At 33.1% G+C, this 20,061-nt stretch overlaps 2 protein-coding genes across 5 annotated transcripts; one reads left to right on the top strand and one right to left on the bottom strand.

Moving 5' to 3' along the window:
- The first annotated feature begins 5,359 nt into the window (after window positions 1-5,359).
- Window positions 5,360-6,793, top strand: LOC133852508 (aspartic proteinase nepenthesin-1-like). The gene has a single exon (XM_062289276.1). The coding sequence runs from the start codon at window positions 5,360-5,362 to the stop codon at window positions 6,791-6,793; it is 1,434 nt and encodes a 477-aa protein (XP_062145260.1).
- A 2,799-nt stretch (window positions 6,794-9,592) lies between these two features.
- LOC133851647 (zinc finger protein CONSTANS-LIKE 13) lies at window positions 9,593-18,218 on the bottom strand. Of its 4 annotated transcripts, none has more exons than XR_009895834.1 (6): window positions 17,391-18,218; window positions 16,389-16,604; window positions 15,797-16,168; window positions 15,599-15,696; window positions 10,577-10,649; window positions 9,593-9,816 (listed from the first exon to the last, which is right to left on the bottom strand). XR_009895834.1 is itself a non-coding variant. In XM_062288165.1 (5 exons), exons 1-4 carry the CDS (start codon window positions 18,033-18,035, stop codon window positions 15,606-15,608), a joined length of 1,245 nt encoding a protein of 414 aa, XP_062144149.1. In that variant the 5' UTR covers window positions 18,036-18,215; the 3' UTR covers window positions 9,593-9,816; window positions 15,599-15,605. The 4 variants fall into 4 exon arrangements, 2 of the variants coding, with proteins under 2 accessions (XP_062144149.1, XP_062144148.1); XR_009895833.1 differs by having other exon boundaries at window positions 15,876-16,168; window positions 17,391-18,215; XM_062288165.1 differs by lacking the exon at window positions 10,577-10,649 and having other exon boundaries at window positions 15,876-16,168; window positions 17,391-18,215.
- Window positions 18,219-20,061: the final 1,843 nt, after the last annotated feature.

Below are 20,061 nucleotides of genomic sequence, written 5' to 3'. Positions count from 1 at the left end.
TGTTTACTTTTCTTAATTTTTCAGTTTTTTTTTTTTTCGTATGCTTTTTTTAAAAGACAAAAAAAAAATTATTATTTTTCGTTTTTTTAATTTAATAGAAAACAGGTTTTTCTTTTATCTTTTTTGTTAAATTGTTTTCATAATTTTTAGTTTTTTTTAGTTTTTTTTTTTTTTTTTAAAAAAAAACATCTTTTTTCGTTTTTTAATTTTTATTCTTTATTCTTTAATTTTTTTAAATTTTTTTCAAAAAAATTGGTTTTTTTCATTTTCAGTTAATTTTTTATTTATTTTTTTTAAAAAAAATCGTTTTTTTTTTCTTTTTTTTTTAATTTAATAGAAAACAGGTTTTTCTTTTTCTTTTGTTTTGTTTTTTTTAAAAATAAAAAATAAAAAATTTTCCATAATTTCCAGCTATTTTTTTTAAAAAAAAAAAAAAAAAAAATCTTTTTTCATTTTTCTTTAATGTTTTTAATTTGTTCTTAAAAAATAAACTTTTTTTTTTTTTTTTTTTTTTTTTTTTTTTTTTTTTTTTTTCGAAAAATTGGTTTTTTTGACCTAAGTAATACACCAAGATCGATTGGATGATTCTATCGATCATGTCATGATCGACCGCACGTTAAATCGAACTGATAACTGTGTCAAGTTTGATTGATCGGACATTCATGTCACAATAGATTGGACCGATGCCCCAGTACAGAAAGTACCGCAATTGTTAGTGGACTCGTACTTATTAGGATTGATTGGACATTCGATCGAACTAATTAATGTATTATGATTGATCAGATGCTCTATTGATCCTATTGTTTTATCACAATCGATCAGACTACTCCACTAGGATCGATAGATTATCCGATCGATCGTGATAGAGCAATAGGATCGATAGATCATCCAATCTATCATGATCGATCAATAGGATCGATAGATCATCCGATCGATCAGACTACTCCACTAGGATCGATAGATCATCCGATCGATCATGATAGAGCAATAGGATCAATAGATCATCCGATCTATCTTGATCGATTGGTAAGATCGATAGATCATCCGATCGATCGTGATAGATCTCGATAGGATCCATAGATCATTCGATCGATCGTGATCGATCCTATGGATCGATAGATCATCCGATCAATCATGATCGATCCATAGGATGGATAGATCATCCGATCGATCGTAATTGTATCGATCAATAGTATCAATAGATAATCCCATCGAAAGTGATAGATCAATAGGATCGATCGTGATCGATTAATAGGATCGTTAGATCATCCGATCGATCGTGATCGATCCATAGGATCGATAAATCATCCGATCGATTGTAATCAATCCATAGGATCGATAAATCATCCGATCGATTGTGATCGATCCATAGGATCGATAGATCATCCGATCGATCGTGATCGAATAATAAGATTGATAGATCATTCGATCTATCGTGATATTATCGATCCTATCTGATCGATCATGATAGTATCGATCTATCCAATCGATTGTGATAGATCAATAGGATCGATAGATAATCCGATCGATCGTGATCGATCAATATGATCGTTAGATCATCCGATCGATCGTGATCGATCAATAGGATCGATAGATCATCTGATCGGTTGTGAAAGATTAATATGATTGATAGATCATCCGATTGATCGTAATCGATCAATATGAACGTTGGATCATCCGATCAATCAATAAGATCATTAGATCATCCAATCGATCGTGATAATATCGATCATATCCGATCGATCGTGATAGATCAATAGGATCGATAGATAATCTGATTGATCGATAGGATTGTTAGACCATCCGATCGATCGTTATAGTATCGATCCTATCCGATCGATGGTGATCGATCAATAGGATCGTTAGATCATCCGATCGATCATTATAGTATCGATCCTATCTGATCGATCAATAGGATCGATCTCATCGATCGTGATCGATCCATATGATCGATAGATCATCCAATCGATCTTGATAGTATCGATCCAATCGATCAATAGAATCAATAGGATGGATAGATCAGCCGATTGATCGAATGATCTATCAATCCTATTGATCTATAGGATCAATAGATCAATAGGATTGATAGATCATTCGATCAATCATGGTAGATCATCAATCCTATTGATCTATAGGATCGATACATCATCTGATAGATTAATAGGACTGATAGATCATTCGATCGATCATGATAGATCAATAGGATCGATACATCATCCGATCAATCATAGTAAATCATTCAATCGATCATGATAGATCATCCGATCGATCATGATATATCAATAGGATCGATAGATCATCCGATCAATCATGAAAGTTCAATAGGATTAATAGATCATCCGATCAACCATGATAGATCAATAGGATTGTTAGATCATCCGATCAATCATGGTAGATCATCTGATCGATCATGATAGATCAATAGGATCGATAGATCATCTGATCGATTATGATAGATCCATAGGATTGATTGATCATCCGATCGATTAATAGGATCGATAGATTATCCGATCAATCATGGTAGATCATCAGATCGATCATGATAGATCAATAAGATCGATAGATCATCCGATCAATCATGGTAAATCATCCGCTTGATCGTGATAGATCCATAAGATCGATAGGCCATCCGATCGATTATGATAGATCATCCAATCAATCGTGATTTATCGATAGGACCGATAAATCATCTGATCGATCCTGATCAATAAATATGACCAATAAATCATCCGATTGATCGTGATCGATCAATATGATCGATAGATTATTCGATTGATCTTGATAGACCAATAGGATTGATAGATCATTTGATCAATCGTGATAGAGGTCGACTGATCAGACTTCACACAATGAAGGTTTGATCGATTAATATGATTGATAAACCGTCTGATTGACCATAATGCATTAATTATGAAAACAATTTTTTTAAAAATAAAAATAAAAATGAAAACTAGTTTTCTATTAATTTTTTTTTTTAAAAAAAAAAGGAAAAAGAACGATTTTTTTTTTTTTTTTTTTTTTTTTTTTGTTGAAAGAAAAACCAAAACTTAACTTTTTTTTATTTATTTAAAAATAAAACCAAATTCTCGAAAAACAAAATTAGTTTTTACAAACAAATTAAAAAAATTAAAGAAAAAACAAAAAAAAAAATTAAAAATGAAAAATATTTTTTAAAAAAAAAATTGGAAATTTTGAAAACATAAAAAAAAAAAGTAAAAATATTATTAGCAGCCATATAAAAAAGTGGCCGCTAATAATCAATTATTAGCGGCCACTTTTTTGGCCGCTAATAGTTTTATTATTAGTGGTTACTAATGAAAATGATTTTTTTTTTTTTTTTAAATAAAAACTAGAAATTTTGAAAACATAAAAAAAAAAAAAAAAAGAGTAAAAATATTATTAGCGGCCATATAAGTGGCAGCTAATAATCCATTATTAGCGGCCATATAAAAAAGTGGCCGCTAATAGTTTTATTATTAGTGGTAACTAATGGAAATGATTTTTTTTTTTAAAAAAATAAAAACTGGAAATTTTGAAAACATAAAAAATAAAAAAATAAAAAAAAAAAGAAAGAAAAAACGAAAAAAGAAAAAAGTAAAAATATTAGTAGCGGCCATTTAAAAAAGTGGCCGCTAATAGCTTCCTCGAAAACAATTTTTTTTTTTTTTTTTTTTTTTTTTTTTTTTTTTTTAAAAAAAAACAAACGAAAAAATAAAAAAAGAAAAACCAGTTTTCTATTAATCTTTTTTTTTTTTTAAAAAAAAAAAAAAAAGGAAAAAGAACAATTTTTTTTTTGTTGATAGAAAAACCAAAAATTTACTTTTCCTTTTATTATTTTAAAAAAATCAATTTTTTTTAAATATTTTTACAAACAAATTAAAAAAATTAAAGAAAAACAAAAAAAGAAAAATTAAGAATGAAAAATATATATTTAAAATAAAAACATAAAAAAAAAAACAAAAAAAGAAAAATATTATTAGCGGCCATATAAAAAAGTGGCCGCTAATAACTTGGCGGGGGGAGTTGTGTGAAACTCCGAGAAACTATTAATAAAACTATTAGCGGCCAAAAAAGTGGCCGCTAATAATGGATTATTAGCGGCCATATAAAAAAGTGGCCGCTAATAATCAGTTATTAGCGGCCACTTTTTTGGACGCTAATAGTTTTATTAATAGTTTTCCGGAGTTTCTCGCAACTCCCCGCCAAGTTATTAGAGTCTATTTTTAGCGGCCACAATTAGGTGGCTGCTAATAGTTTACAAATAACGTCGACTATTAGCGGCCAATTATGTTTGACCGTTAATAGTGTATTATTAGCGGCCATTTTTAAAAGTGGCCGCTAATAATATGATCATTAGCGGTCATTATGCGTTGGCCGCTAATGATCAAATTTCTTGTAGTGAAGGAAAATTAAGATTACCTGCAATAATCTCAATCATTAATTAGTTGCCTTGCGTGCACGGACATTAGGCATTATGTCAACCATTAGAGCATCTCCATTAGACCGGTCATATGCCTCAAAATAGTTAAATTTGACTATTATTAATTTTTTTTTTTAATCCAATTGATAAGACAAAGTAGTCTTCAAGGGATAGTTCAATTGGTCGGAGACTATGCCTCATGAAGCGGAGGTCACTAGTTTGAATCTCCCCTCCCTCTTTTGAGTGGACATATAAAAAAAAAAAAAAAAAAAACAAACAAACAAACAAACAAATAAGGCAGAGTAACTATTTTTCTTATAGAATAATTCTATAAGACCATCTCCAGCATTAATGGTGGCTAGTTTAGCTACTCAAAATACAACATTTTCTATTTTTGCAACTAATTTTTCACTACAAACTTCAGCAGGACTATCTATTGCACTTTGAAATTTATTTAAATATTATTTTCTAATCTTTTTTTAATTATTTTTTCCCACGTCTCTCTCTCACTCGATTGTAGTATTTCAAACATTGTCCTAAAACAAATTTCAAGTTCATTAAACCTTTTCTGCTAGGCTAGAAGATCCTCCTAGCGCCCTACATAATAAATTTTATATATTTTAATTATCTATTAAACAAAAACAAAGAAAAATAGGTAGATCTTGCAACCTCTTTCTTAAACTATTAAATTTTTGTGTTATTCGGACAACCTAATTACAAAAGGTATCCTTATCCTAATTAATATAAGGAAACAAGAAATAATTGCTTATGTTCACGAAGTTGCTGTCTTTTATAACAATGCAAGGCAAGATGTTGAAAAACAGCAAAGCATACCATGCTTAGCTAACCACATTCATGGTCTTAATTAATGGTCTTCTCTACTATAAAGCACCGTCCTACATGGTTACATTTCGCACAGCACACAAAATCTTGCCGGCCATGACGATATTGAGATTAGCATTTCTCAGCATCCTGTCAAGCTTATTGCTAATATTGGGTGGCCCTGTTGCAGGGAAACCCAATGGCTTGACCATCAAGCTCATCCATAGAGACTCACCAGCATCACCTCTTTACCCTGGCAAAATCACTTTCATAGAAAGAATTCAAAGACTCGTCAACCAATCTAAAGCCCGTGCCAGTTACCTGTCTAGCATGATATCAGCAAATACAGATCAAACCAATGGTTCCCAGTCCATACATCCTAATGAGGCTTTTCGTGCGCCCATTGCTATTCAAGCAATGTCTACATACATGGTGAGACTTGGCATCGGCACCTTCAATGCAACTTTCCCTGCTCGACCATTCAAGACATACCACTTGCACATGGATACCGGAAGCGCCCTCACATGGATACAGTGTCAGGACTGTGAGCTCCCTGGCAATCATTGCTTCCCTTGTAGGGAACCCCCTTTCCCTAAGACGATTTCCAGAAGTTATAGAGCTCTCCCTTGTAACTTGCACCCACTTTGTGCACCCCATCAATGTATTGGGGACTCATGCTCCTACCAAGAGAAATACATGGATGGCGCAGCCACAACTGGCATTCTTTCACAAGAAGCTTTCACTTTCGTTTCCAGTAGTGGTAGGCCTCAAACTATTCTAAACATAGTTTTTGGTTGCTCAATTGACAGTACTGATATGAGATATGGTGATGATGACAATCAAGTAAGCGGAGTATTTGGCTTGGGATGGGGTATCCGTTCCTTTGTGAAACAAATAAGCTATCAGTCTCTATATGATGGAACATTCTCATACTGCCTCAAGTTCAACGATGGTCATGCCTTGGACACATATCTAAGGTTCGGCCCAGGTATATCTCAACCAACGACAGGTTTGCAGACGACAAAACTAGACCAATTTAAAAGCTCCGCACCTTACTACATTGATTTGATAGGCATCAGCATTAATGGGACAAGACTTAGCATCAATCCAGCACTATTTCTTTTACAATTTGATGGTTCTGGAGGTTGTATTATTGACTCTGGAACTACTTTTACTAGTATCATTAGGCCCGCTTTTGATGTAGTAATTAGAACATTTCTGCTTTATTTCTCGAGTTTACCAAACATGACTAGGAGTAGACTTTTTGAAGGATTTTTTGATCTTTGCTACGAGCGCAGTGTACCGGAAGGGTTTAGAGACCTCCCTGGTATGACCTTTCATTTAAGCAATGCAGACCTTGAAGTTAGACCTGAAGGGGCATTTTTTGTGAAGCCGCTCAACTCTGGGAAAGAAGTCTTTTGTTTGGCGATAGTTGCGGATGATCATTATTCTTCACTGGGAGCATACCAGCAAACAAACCAAAAGTTCATATATGATATTCCAAGGAAACAATTGCAATTTGCACCAGCTGATTGTGCTCAAGACGCTTAGAGGCTCTATTATCCTTCTCTTTGAGTTTTTCATTGAGTTATCACATAAATGAAATTATCCATTTGAATAAACTCTCTCTCTCTCTCTCTCTCTCTCCACTTAATATCGTGTAAGCTAAATCTTGGGTTTTTTGGACAGTACTTACAAGATTTGATAGAGAATTGTTGAACATTTATTCATTAGATTAGCATATAAATATCGAAGATGGTTATTGGTGTAGTTCCATATAAACTACCACAACATTAATTTTCTAACATAACTTTGTATCATCTTTGTATTTATAGCTTATTCGAGTGACATAGCAAATGGGAAAATGCTTGGATGTTATAGCTTTTACTATAATTTATTTGCAAACTCACGTAAGAGATAAATTTAATTGTTTAGTAGTTGATGTGATAACTGTCCGATTATAAGAAAGATATAATAAAAGCTATTCTAGCCTTTTTATTTTCCTGCAAACTATTAACGAAACATGATATATCATCAAAGAATTCAAATGTTCCAACCAGTCCTCATCCTATCCGTGAACCAGATGATTAGTGATAAGATAAGAGTACTGTAACTTCATCTAGGATACTTCAAATGTATAGGTATCGATAAGTACCGTCCATTGCTATCTTGTAGCAAACTCCTCTCTTGTAATTTCTATATATATATATACACAAGCTCATTTAGATGAGGAAGGTGCATAGATTATTCACCATGTACCGTGCGTTCTTATATGGTACGTATCATAGCCCAATATAGACCAGTGTCTATTTTTTTTTTTCATGGTTCACTCAGAATACACGACTTAATTTCCTCCAACTCTTCCCCAATCCACCCAACCATCCACACATTTGTTGTCTTCACCGTCTTCAATATGAACCACTCTCTTTATATCAAGCTTTCCAAGGATAATTTCATGTCCTGAATAACTCAAATACTGGCTTATCTTAGAGGCAAAGATGCCTACGGTTTCGTGGATGGTTCTTCCAAATCTCCACCCAAATCATTCCAAATACCAGCACTGAACCTGGTGCTCCTGCCACCATGGTAAACCAAGATCGAGTATCTCACCGTGTCAACGGGATCAAATGATCTATAGTGTGCTGATTTTCACGCTCACATAGCCCTTTGTCGTTCATGCAGTAGGTTGTGCTACTGACCGTGATATTTGGAGTACCTTGGTGACCATGCTTGCTTCTCAATCATGAGCTCTCATGATGCAGATCCATTACCAACTTGACAAGTCCAAAAAAGGGAACTCCTCCATTACTGAATACTTTCAGAAAGTCAAGGGCATGAGTGACACTTCGGCTGCTGCTGGATAGCCATTGATTGAATCTGAGAGTGTTTCCTACCTAGCTTATTACTGGTTTAGGATCTGAGTATGATCCATTTGTTACCTCTTAGTATGGAGGGGTAATATGTAATAAATAAGTACGTCATGGAGATTGATTTATTAATTTGAAAATACATATTAGATCTTATGAATTTATTTCCTAAGGGCTTAAAACAATTAAAGAGCTTTGAGATATTTGAATTAATTCCAGAAAGCTTAAGTAGAATTAACGGAGCATTGTGCCTTATGGATAAAACTCAAGCAAATGCTTAAGTCAAGTTCTCTCCATGGCCGTGTGATGCAGGGGCAAGGGGTGTAATTTTCTCCCTTTGGCCGTGCATCGATCCTAGATTGTAGGGCTTGGAGTTCTAATTCTCCTAAGACTCTAGTCATATCTCTGCTATAACTCTAATTTATGTCTTAACCCTATCATGACGATTGTTTTCACATGTAAAAATGTTATTTAACGCATTGAAAAAATCGAAACGGTGTTTTGAATTTTTTTCTCAACATGTTTTGTTATGTTTCCTATTGCGTATCAAGTCTGAAATTTTTAATTTTTTGTACATGTTGAGAACTTGTAAAATTTCTTTTTAATGCATAATCAAGGAAATAAATTTATTTAATTATGAAATATGTTATATAAGGTATATGACATGTTATTGATCAAAAGAAAATAAAGTTACAAGTTGCTTGGATGTGTTTTTGAAGTACTTGGAGTTTGATTTTAAGTTCTTGAGATTAAAACACATAGAATAAAATCAATCTTGCCTAGATTTTTGAGTGCATAATCTTCATGTTGTCAATAATTTGAAAAGATCATGCTATAACGCCCTACATAATAAATTTTATATATTTTAATTTTACTTGTAATTATTGGTTAAACAAAAACAAAGAAAAAGTAAGCCACGTTTGACTATATTTTGCTTAAATTTTCTAAAATACCTAAGCTCTAGAAATTATTTACTACAAAGCCATTAACAACCCTCGGAGCTAGCTCCTTGAATATATGTAGAAAAGTACACTTCATTTTAGCTCATCCACTACTCCATGAATATGTAGAAAAGTACCAATACTAATAGTATTTATGAACAAAGACTCATTTTTATAGTTTTCTTTTTATTTTCTTTATTTCTTTAATTTGAAAAGAATTACGTTTTAAACGAAGTATTCATCATTTTTGTATCTACTAATGATTGGTGGCCTCAAGTAAAACTTTTGCTTTTGTAATGTGTTATGAATTGTTGTCATTCTTCATCAACCAACCCTAGTTGCATCAGTCAAATACAATATATTATCTCCTAGTAGTAGCTAGTGTAACACTCCGCCAAATATTAAATGACAACGGAATAATCGCATATTTCATGCGGCGCTAAAACAATAATCTTTGATTAACGCATAGAAAATTGCATTTACCTTTTTCTTCTTTTTGAAATCACAAACTCAATTTTGTAAATTGAACTGAACACCGAAGCTTAACTAAACATAAATCTTTATATAAATAAAGAGTTATTTTACACATCAAACCTAATACGGTTTAAATATTACAAAAAGTGTCGTTGAGTGCAACTGGCAACTAGCAGGCTGACTGAAGTCGTCAAAAATTCTTCCAGCTTCAAAAGGGTAAAGATCGTTTGTAGATCTCGGGGGTAATAATCTAATCTTAGATAGAGCTCCTCGTTGTCTACTGCACCTATATCTGTAAAATCTCACAATTTTGCAGATGTAAAAGAATGAGTCACAGCTAAATAACTAAATACTAACTAACCAATTTACGTGTGATGTAAGCCCTTCTTTCCAGAAAATTTCTTATCTTTTTCAACAAAAAAAAAAAAAAAAAAAAAAATCATTTCTACAACTTTGTGTAAAACGCACTTTATCAATGTAAAAGCATTTTAAGTGAGAAAGACTCTTATTTCATTCTTTTTTTTTTTTTTTGATAAGTACTCTTATTTCATTCTTGTACTATATAATAGATATTCTTAGCATTTCCTTTTCCAGAATGAAACACCATTCTATAAAAATAGATTAGTTAAATTTTCAATTGATATCAGATGATTGGTAAAGAGAAATTTATTCACCACGTAAAGCAGATGCATACATATACAGAATAATATTATCGAGCATTTAACCCTTGTTAGAATTGATAAGTGTTTAATATAGCGCCCCGCCTTTACTTAATGAAAAGCGAAAGTGAAAATCTCCAATTTACACTAAGCACTACTATCTCTACCTTAATATCATCAAAGTTCATATATATATATGCCTTTCAATTGATCTTATAAACTCAACAATAAGACATACTAGAGCTTCTATTACATATTGTAAAGTCATTACAAACTCAAATCTTGCTCTTTATATATCAACACTACAATATACCACTTGTGGCATTAAAACAAATTCAATAAATATCGATTTAACTCAAATAAGTACTTCATAAGTCTAGGGTCCCTGAGTACCTCAAGAAAAGACATGTAAGCCTTGCTATGAGATTCCCTCAATCTTCTATACTTGTAAGTCCTACCACAAAAACTATGCAATTGTGATCCACAATTACATAGGCGGATTAATGAGTCCACAACATAAGTATAAGAATTACTGAGCATTTCCATATATGAGCCATCTTTTTAGAAAATATCTTTAACATGGTGATTATAATAACAGCTACATTAAGTTTACCAAAAAGAATCATTTTATGTAATTCATAACTGATAAGATAAGTACTGTAGAGTTGTTTAATAATACATAATAAAATTCACTTATCTTTTCCTAAACATTTATTTAATACGTATAGTATAGCCTTATACATATATCAATATACATGTTACTTGCATCTCATAAAATGCATATGTATATTAATATAAAACAATGAAACAATTCAATAATCACAAAACATATAAATCACATTATTCATTATATGCAATACATTCTTCTCTCATTTTTCTCTAGGAGACTTTTTTGGCTCCTCCGGCTTCTAAAGGACTTGAACCTTTCGTTTACGGCTATCAGGAGACACCTTCGGTTCATCGTTTAAACATTGTTTATGAAAAACTTTCCAATTACTTATTTAATCTGGAAGACACATTCGGCTTCCACAATTAACATAAGAACACCCTCCAACTTTACATTAAGACATTCTAGTTTCTTATTTAACCTAGAATGCACCTTCGGCTTCCATAGTTAACATAGGGAAACCTTCTGGCTTCACATTCGACTGTTGAAAGACCTTCTGGTTTTTTATTTAACCTAGAAGGCATCTTCGGCTTCCACAGATAACATATGACAACCTTCTGGCTTCATATTTAACTTAGGAAGACTTTCTGGCTTCTCAGTTTTACTATCTCTTATTGTCATTGTTCAACAGTATGCAATAATATGACTATTTAAAATCATTTTTTGTTCTCATAATCATCCTCTTTCATTTCACAAATTCTTTCAACACATGAAAATAACTAAAAACATATAATTATGTTTATCGTAAAATATTCGGGCTCATGTAATTGTAATAATCATACTTCAAAAACTTTATCAAATATTTCAGTAAGTAAAATACTCATAAAAACAGTATCATTTCTCAGTATGTAGTTATACTTACAAGCTTCGCAGACCGTTAAGGTGAACTTCTGACTCAGTACACTTTTCTCGTTGGTTCTTTTCGCGGTTCCTCGCTTCAACCATTTATCTGGTACTTTACATTGAATAACTAGCTTCAATCCTAAGTATCCAGTCTTGTGTTGCATCCTCCAAACCTTAAACCCTATTTCATAGATAATTGTTCGCTAGCTCTCACATAGCATTTCTCACTTTCCTAAAAAAAATAGCCAAGCACCGTTATCCTTCTTTGTGCTAACGACGCACCACGACCTAACTCTCACATCGTCATTACACACTGAGCAACTATCTCAAACTCTTTATCAAACCTCACCCTTCTCAACAATCCACTAAAATCCTTATAACATTTAACCATTTTTAGTTGGCATAAACTAACACAATAATTATCTAATTACTTTTTCAAGTGGCTTAAAATCTTATTTAAGTGTTTTGAAAATACCACATTTTAATTTCTAATGCCCTAGTGCTATATTGGATCAATTATATTTCTAAGACATTTTCATTTTAAATCATTTTATTAACTACTTTATTCATAAATCAACTAATCATCCAAGCATCATTCGGTCCTCCCTATGTGCCACACTATAAGCCACACTTTAATCCAGGAGAATCCAAAATAATTAACCAACCCATAATCTTTTTAATAGTAATACACACACGCATGGTCATCACTAGATCTACATATCCAATAAAATCCACTAATATTCGGCCATGACAGTAGATACACCATCCAAATCATCTCCAAAATATTGCACACCCTATCGCTAATATCGGCTAGCCAGCAAAACAACATCAAAATCCAAAGCAAGCCAAATACCAACTCAAACTCAAGTTACCCATTACTGATATTCTTCTACAAAACCAACACCTTATACTCATACAATCCGCTAGCCACCAAGAAAACCCCAACAATTAATAACCCAAAAATACCATGAATTGCTCAATGAAAATTTATCAAAATCAATCACCTATAGCTCATGTCATAACCGGCCATGGTTCAACCTCGACAACTGAATCTCACAACCAGCCCCGTATAAAAGAGACAATCATCAAATCATAAGGCTAAATAGAGCTATCAACAAAACCCACCAAAACTCACGGGTCCATTAACTAAAACCACAAGAATATCATCAGTTCAAAGCTTTAAGAAACAGAGCACCCCCAAAAAAAACATTCCTCCATTCGGCCATGAACCCCTCAAAATCATAACTTTAAATCCTAAAACAACCCATCTTCTCAAATCATCAACACAACCCAGCAAAACACCAACTAATTGAAACCCAAAACAACTGAAACTCAAATCAGTTAATACCCAAATCTGCCATCACCGAAAAAACCCAGAAGAAAATCAAGAGAAACAAACCTAAGAAATCATACCCAGTCTTCAATCGATCCAAAACACCCCAATAAAATCAAAAAACATAATCTTACCTTTTACCATGATTTTCGTGTTCTACAACTACTGGTATATCAAATTTACATGGAAAGCTCAAATCCTTACCTTGCTGATTTCCATTTGACACTAACGAGCTAGGGGAATCAAAACTACGGACTGGTTTTTCCGGAAAAGGCCGGAAAACAAAGCTCAGCCGCTACCCATATCACAACTCCGGTGGCCCAACCACCACACAAAACTCTCTCTCTCTCTCTCTCTCGGTCTCTCTTCTGTCGGGTCGTCTCTCTTTCTCAATCCCGTGTTCTCTCTCAATCTCTCGATTTCTCTGTGTCGTCGAGCTACAACAGAGGACGCGGTGGGGAGTGGGTGAGACGAAGTGAGAAATAAGAAGAAACGGAAGGTAGTGGGCAACGAACCAAAAGAAGGAAATGAAAAAAAATAGAATTTTGCTCCTTCAATTTACATATTATTAATATTATTATATTTTATTTATTTATTATTACTATATGTTTATAGCTTACAATAAAGATATATTATTACTATATCTTTATAGTAATGTAAATCATACTCTAAAACAAACTCTCCTTATAAAATCAAGACCGATAAATTAAATTTCACTCATCAAAAAATATATTCATAAATATTCACGTATCCCTATAAATAATTCCGAGATTATTATTTAGGCCTTGAAATATTCTAACTTGATTTTAATCTTAAAATCAAAATCCCTTTATCCAAGGATTAAAATCTTGGTCATTACATTTAACCCCCGCTCATCACTGAATCAGAATCGATAAATGTGTAACCCCCCAATCATTACTAGATTAGAATCCATAAGTGTTCGACCCCCTCCTATTTATAGGTTTGAATTGAATAGAAACATTTTCAATAATAACTTTAAATTCGATCTTTCCATTTTTAAGAAATCGGATTTCCTTTAAAATAATTCCTTTCAAACTTATTTTCTTCTTTAAACTCTATTTTCTATGAAATTCATCTTTCTTTAAATAGTGTAATTAATTACCACAACCATTAATTACATAAATTAATTAAACCACCAGATCAACTATAGAGATAAATGAGCGAAAACTCACCCTCGGAGCCTTTCGTTGCGGTTCCTACTTAACCCCGAACTCTTTGCACAAACCACTTACTACAACACTTAAATCTCGATCAAAAGCACAACAAAGAGGCTCTCAGTGGCTCTCTAGACGAAGAGAAAATGAAACCAATTTTCATTCTCAATTGTTTTGCCTTAAATAGACAAATTTGCTCAATCAGTACTATTCATCTCATTCCAACGAGAATAAATTTTGTTCAAATGAACTTGTATTAAATGCTCAACGTTGACTAACCCCACACACCGAGTGACACGCGAAGATGCGATTTCGTTCGAACGAGATTATACTTCGTTTTCCCACACGTTTTCCTTATAACTCGTGGAAGATGCTATGCCATTTTCGAACAAGTTTCCATTTTTTTTTTCCCTAATGAAAGTGTTTTTGTTTGAATTTCTCATGTTAAAGACGTTGTCTCGTTCGAACCAAGCCTAGTTTGTTTGAATGAAATCTTCTAGTTCTAAATTTCTTCTATATTTCCGACTCGTTTCATCCTATCGCTCCCCGACCCTTCCGTACTTATCCTATCGTGGCCTACAATGTATATCTTTTGTGTTTTCCTTAAGTTTTAACATGTAATATTGCACATTTTATTTTTGGGTGTAACACTCAGGATACTACAATATTAACTACAAGTTTCTTACAAACTAATATGATAGACTATAATTAGTGAAATAATTAATCAAAAAATTTAATTAATTAGTAGTTGACTTGTCAACGATCTTGGCTGGCAGGGCTATGAAGTCAATTCATTTTTTCCACATATGCTACAATCTCAAGAAGGTGGTCAACATTAGACTGCCACATAGAAAGTCATAGGAAAGAAAATCGGGGAAGAATTTAAGACAATAAATCTAAAATCTACACAAGTGTTTAACTCTATGTGAAAATGCTTTATACATTTTTAATTACTTTCCACGTTACATAACAAAGGAAAAAAAAAAAAAAAAAAAACACTAATTCTCTTACGACATTTTTACACTTAGCTTAAGCGAGATGCAAACATATAGCTTTAGCTTGAAAAGCTATTAGTTTCACCTGATCAGAGATAAACTTCTATTTTCTTTTTATTAAGTAATTGTTAGAATATTTTATATTCACCGTATTATTGTCTTTCCTATTAGGGTTTATTCCTTACATTATGTAGTTTAGGGTTTCTTGCTTACTACTCACTGTCTCTTTATAAATAGAGACCTATGTAATATTGTTAGACATACTACTTCAATACAATGTAGTCATTTATATGCTTCCGCTCTCTCTCTCTCTCTCTTTTATATATTTCTCTAATATATTTAACAGTAATTAACACAATATAAGCAAACAATATTTGCATGTCCCATGTCACTACTGCCTACCAGTATTTCAGTGAAGGATCTTAGCAAAACGTCCCTTGATTCTTGTCCTGCTCTCTGCCCGAACCTTCCGCGATTCATACCTAATTTGCTTATCATACCTGTTGCCACATAATCTGATGATTTCATGCCATTGCAAAGCCAATATAATTAAAAAAAATAAACTCCAAATTTTTCGAAACTAATTTTGAAAAAACATACCCTTTGCGTTTGAAAACATTTGAGAAGTCAAATATTTGAGTCATAATATTTGTAGGCAAATTAAGGGTGGTGATGATACCTCCTTGCCTTCTTCTTCTCCTTGTACCGTGAGATTGCAGAGTCCCTCTGGTGGCTGTTTAACTCATGTGGAGCAACCATTTGAAGAGCTGATGAGGCTTCATATTTAATGGGATCATATAGTGATTGCACTTCGATTCCATCACTGCCACTACCGACAGTACAGCCACCAATATCCGAACGTTTGTCAGGAACAACAGGATTTTCCTCAAGGTACCTTCTTTTTAATGAATTAGGAAGACAAAGTTGATTTGCAGCCTCATCACCATCAGTACACCACTGAACTGCATTTTCCTGCATGAAGGAAGAGTCGTTAACCTTTTCAAAAAGCTACTTAATGACTGAACAAACTCTGGGGACATTAACATAGACTAACAATGAGCTTTAGTTTATCTGAATATACAACAATGGATTATGTTGTCATTTTAAGCATATGAGAATATGAGATGTACCAAGCAAAAGAAATAAATTTACAGAATTCCAACAGAAAAAGAAAAAGAAAAAAAAAATTTACCTCAAAAGCAGGAAATGCAATTGGCTCTGCATCATCTGCAAAACAACCTATATTCGTATGTCCTGGCTGCACGTTTTGTTGAGGCACCAAAGATTGGAAACTGGCGAGAGGTTCAGAATCCACAATTTCACAATTCAAGTTTGGTTCCAACTTCATCAGGTGACGAAGCTGACTACGTATTTCTTCCTTGTATTGCCCACAAGCAGCATTACGATTCTGATTCAACAACAATTTCCTCAACCAAGTCAATATTGCAGTAGTTGATCGACACACAATTTTTACAAGTATTCAACAATTCCAGACAATCTCCAATCCAAGAAAAAAGGATCTAAGACTTGCACAATACAAGAATCTAAAAGCAACAGTTGAATCAAAGTTTTGGTGACTCTGGTGAAGTTTTTCTCAGTAATTATTAAGATGATCAAGATACTTGAGCATTACAAGATGCTGGTTGGCGTGGACTCCAAGTGAAGAATCTTGGTATGGTCCATTGGTCCTCCCCCCTCGTGGGAGGAGAAGGGAGATTTTGTGGGGTGAACGTGGGTCCAACTCATGAGATAAAAAAGCTTATATGGGCTTAGGTGAGCTGCAACTATTTGGCATGAGCAGCCAAGGGAGAAAAGAAAGGTTTTTTTGCATGGGAGAAAACACAGAGGAAGAACAAGTTTGGGGTTTTCTCTAGAAATTTATTTATTTTATTTTGTTTTATTTATTTTTTGTTTACAGTGGTAAAGGAATTTGACATGATTTCTACAATGCCATAAAACTTAGTTTTATGGCCCAACAATCAAACCTACTACAACTAACTCAGACAGAAAAGAGAAAAGATATCCCCATAGCTTGATATTTACGATTTAATTGATAAACCTAATACAAGTCCTAGACATACTAGTTCACTCCTTCCCTTTTCCTCTGCTTTCTCAGCATTCAGCAACCAAACAAACAAAACTTTAAAACTAAAAAAATGAAAAATAAACCTGAAGAACCAGTTGGATAGTTCACCTTAAGCATAGGAGGAACTGCCATAGCCTGAAAATCATGCGACGAATTCGTTGAACCAATCAAATCATCAAGACCAACAACAAAAGGAGGATCCCAAACGAACAAATCCGAGAACTCATCAATCCCATCACCGCCGCCGCCGCCGCCGCCGCCACTCTCGTCGCTTAAAAACAGAGCTTTGTGACCCACGTCCTCAAATCCAACAATAGCCTGCAATTCACTCACAGAGGGACACCCAGTGAACCCCTCGAGCGGTCTCCGGTTGTGCAGCGGAGAAAGTGAGAGCTTGTGGCGCTCCCAGTCACAGTTCTGGCACAGAACAGATCTCTCGGTGGAGCAGAAAACTGAGGCAGGGGAGGAGTCACAGGCGTCACAGAGCGGTGAGCGAGTGTGCTTGCAGAAGAGCTGGTTGCCGGAGTGGATCTCCCGGTCGCAGAGGAAGCAGAGCTTGGCTGAGTCCGCTCGGCAGTAGAGAAGAGCTGTGGCGTCTGAACAATAGTCACAGAGACGCTTTTGGGGGTTGATGTTCCGGTCTTCTTGTGGATGTGCTCGTGAAACAATCATTTCTTGCTCTGGTTTGTTTGGGTTTTGGGTTTCGGAGCTCTGCCTTTGTTGCTCCGACTCAGAAGAAGAAAAAACAATCATTGAAATTTGATTGCTCTGTTTGTTAATGGATTTAAGCTACGTGTCTATCTTACTTCCAAGAAACAGAAGAAGAAAATGGGTGGTTTTGAATGTAGCTTCGTAACAGAGCTAGGTAGGATACATCATAAATATTGCTATGAGAGAGAGAGAGAGAGAGAGAGAGAGAGAGAGACTTGTTGAGCAAGAAATGTCTTGATCGAAAGGGGTAGTAGATATTTGTTGTAGATCCCTTTTAGTTTTTACCCTTTTCATTTGGTTCTTCTGGTAGAGAGAGAGAGAGACCTGTGGAGCAAGAAGTTTCATGAAAGGGTTAGTTGAGAGATATTTCCTGAAGGTAAGGAGAGAGATCTTTCTACTTCTTTTACCCTATTTGGTTGTCTTTCATTGTCAACGACGGCTTCTCTTACACAAAAAAGAAATGATATAATTTATTTCTCAAAAGTCATGTTGATAATTCATTGGGAGTGTTTTCATTGGTTGAGCTCTTCCTTGACTTAAGGATAAATATTATTTAATATTCCCTCATCTTTTTCGTGTGTTTTTTTTTAAAAAAATAATTATTAAATTTATAGGACCCACACGTTAAAATATCATTTCTCTTTGACTCAATATTTATCATATATGGACTTTCTCATTATCCAAAAGAAAATTTAAAATTCCACCATTTTTCTTATTAATTATATGTTTTGGAAGGTGTTTTTATTTTTTTGCTTGAAAAAATATTGAAAATAATTTTAAGTGATTTATGAGAATATTTATATTTTAAGTGATTTCTGAGAATATTTATATTTTAAATTGTTCGTTAATTTTTTATTTAAAAAAAAAATAATGTAATAAATAAAGTCAAATAGTTGAATCTAGCGTGTTCGTCGGTTGCTTTTTCTACCCATTCATTTTGAAAAGAAAAAAAATTATCCCTTTTAACAAAACAAACAGTCGGAACTAATTAATGTTAAACACCTACCAATTTAATTATCCATACAGTTCAAAGATATTTACCTATGGGCCCCTATTATAAGATAGAGTTAAATACCTCAATTCCAATGAAAAAAGGTGTACGTTTTTTTATTTTTTTTTAAAAATAATAATAAAAAAAAAATTGGTAACACTTGATATAACCGTTGCATAACACGAACCCTTTAAAGTTGGAGGGAAAAATTATATTTAATTTTTAAGTTTTTATCTTATTTAAATTTAGTCATTGAAATTTTAATTTTAAAAATAAAGTCCTTACATTTTACTCAAATTTTAAATTGGTCTCTCTATTACTTTACCGTCAAAATTAACAATTTTCTATATGTCACGTGTGTCTCGTTTGGCACGCAAGAATCTATCCCAATGTCAAAGTTAATAGTTTTTTCTCTAACGCTACAAATCTTGAAGATTAAGATAACAAAGAAAATAGTTTTTCTTTTTGGAGATGAGTTTTTTTTTTTTAATAGATGATTTGACGTTTAATGATATGACATTAATAATAAAAATCGAATGACTAAATTCAAATCAGAGACCTAAGGATCATATTCTTGAAATTAAAAACTTAATGATTAAATTCAAATCAGATAAAAATTTAAGGGCTAGATATGATTTTTCTCTAAGTTTTAATTCGATAAAACCTATATTTTGTATATTTAATTTATTATTATTATTTTCAAGATTATCATAATTCTCTCAAAACTATGGGAAACATCTGGTACAAAGCATGGTTTGCTCAGTGTTGATCTCATGAATGAAAAATCCACAGTTGCAGTTTCACTATATATTTTACATGCCCTACTACACTAGCTAGAAAAAATGCCTAGGCCAAAAAAATAAAAATAAAAAATAAAAAAAAATTAAAATACGTGAATTCTACAAATTCAATGATAAATTTGAAACTGTTCATAAAAATTTATAATAAAATGAAATACATGAAAGAAGCTTGAAAGTAGAGAGAGAAATAGAAAACATGAATTTTAGGATAATTGAATCTTAGAAGCCTGAAATGAAAGAAGAGTGAAAGTCTAAAGAGAAATAAAAGAATAGAATT

This window comes from Alnus glutinosa, chromosome 12, assembly GCF_958979055.1.
Source record: "Alnus glutinosa chromosome 12, dhAlnGlut1.1, whole genome shotgun sequence".
In the NCBI taxonomy this organism is placed as follows: Eukaryota; Viridiplantae; Streptophyta; class Magnoliopsida; order Fagales; family Betulaceae; genus Alnus; species Alnus glutinosa.
Note: the sequence above shows the minus strand (reverse complement) of the source record. Positions and strands in the feature narration are given on the sequence as shown.

What these genes read in the sequence shown, in the direction of transcription:
- LOC133852508 (XM_062289276.1), top strand. Translation starts at nt 5,360, where the DNA reads ATGACGATATTGAGATTAGCATTTCTCAGCATCCTGTCAAGCTTATTG.
- LOC133851647 (XM_062288165.1), bottom strand. Translation starts at nt 18,035, where the DNA reads ATGATTGTTTTTTCTTCTTCTGAGTCGGAGCAACAAAGGCAGAGCTCC. An exon ending in CAGTTCCTCCTATGCTTAAG is followed by an intron (nt 16,605 to 17,390) that starts GTGAACTATCCA and finishes TTGTTGAATCAG; the next exon opens with AATCGTAATGCTGCTTGTGG. An exon ending in TTGCATTTCCTGCTTTTGAG is followed by an intron (nt 16,169 to 16,388) that starts GTAAATTTTTTT and finishes TCCTTCATGCAG; the next exon opens with GAAAATGCAGTTCAGTGGTG.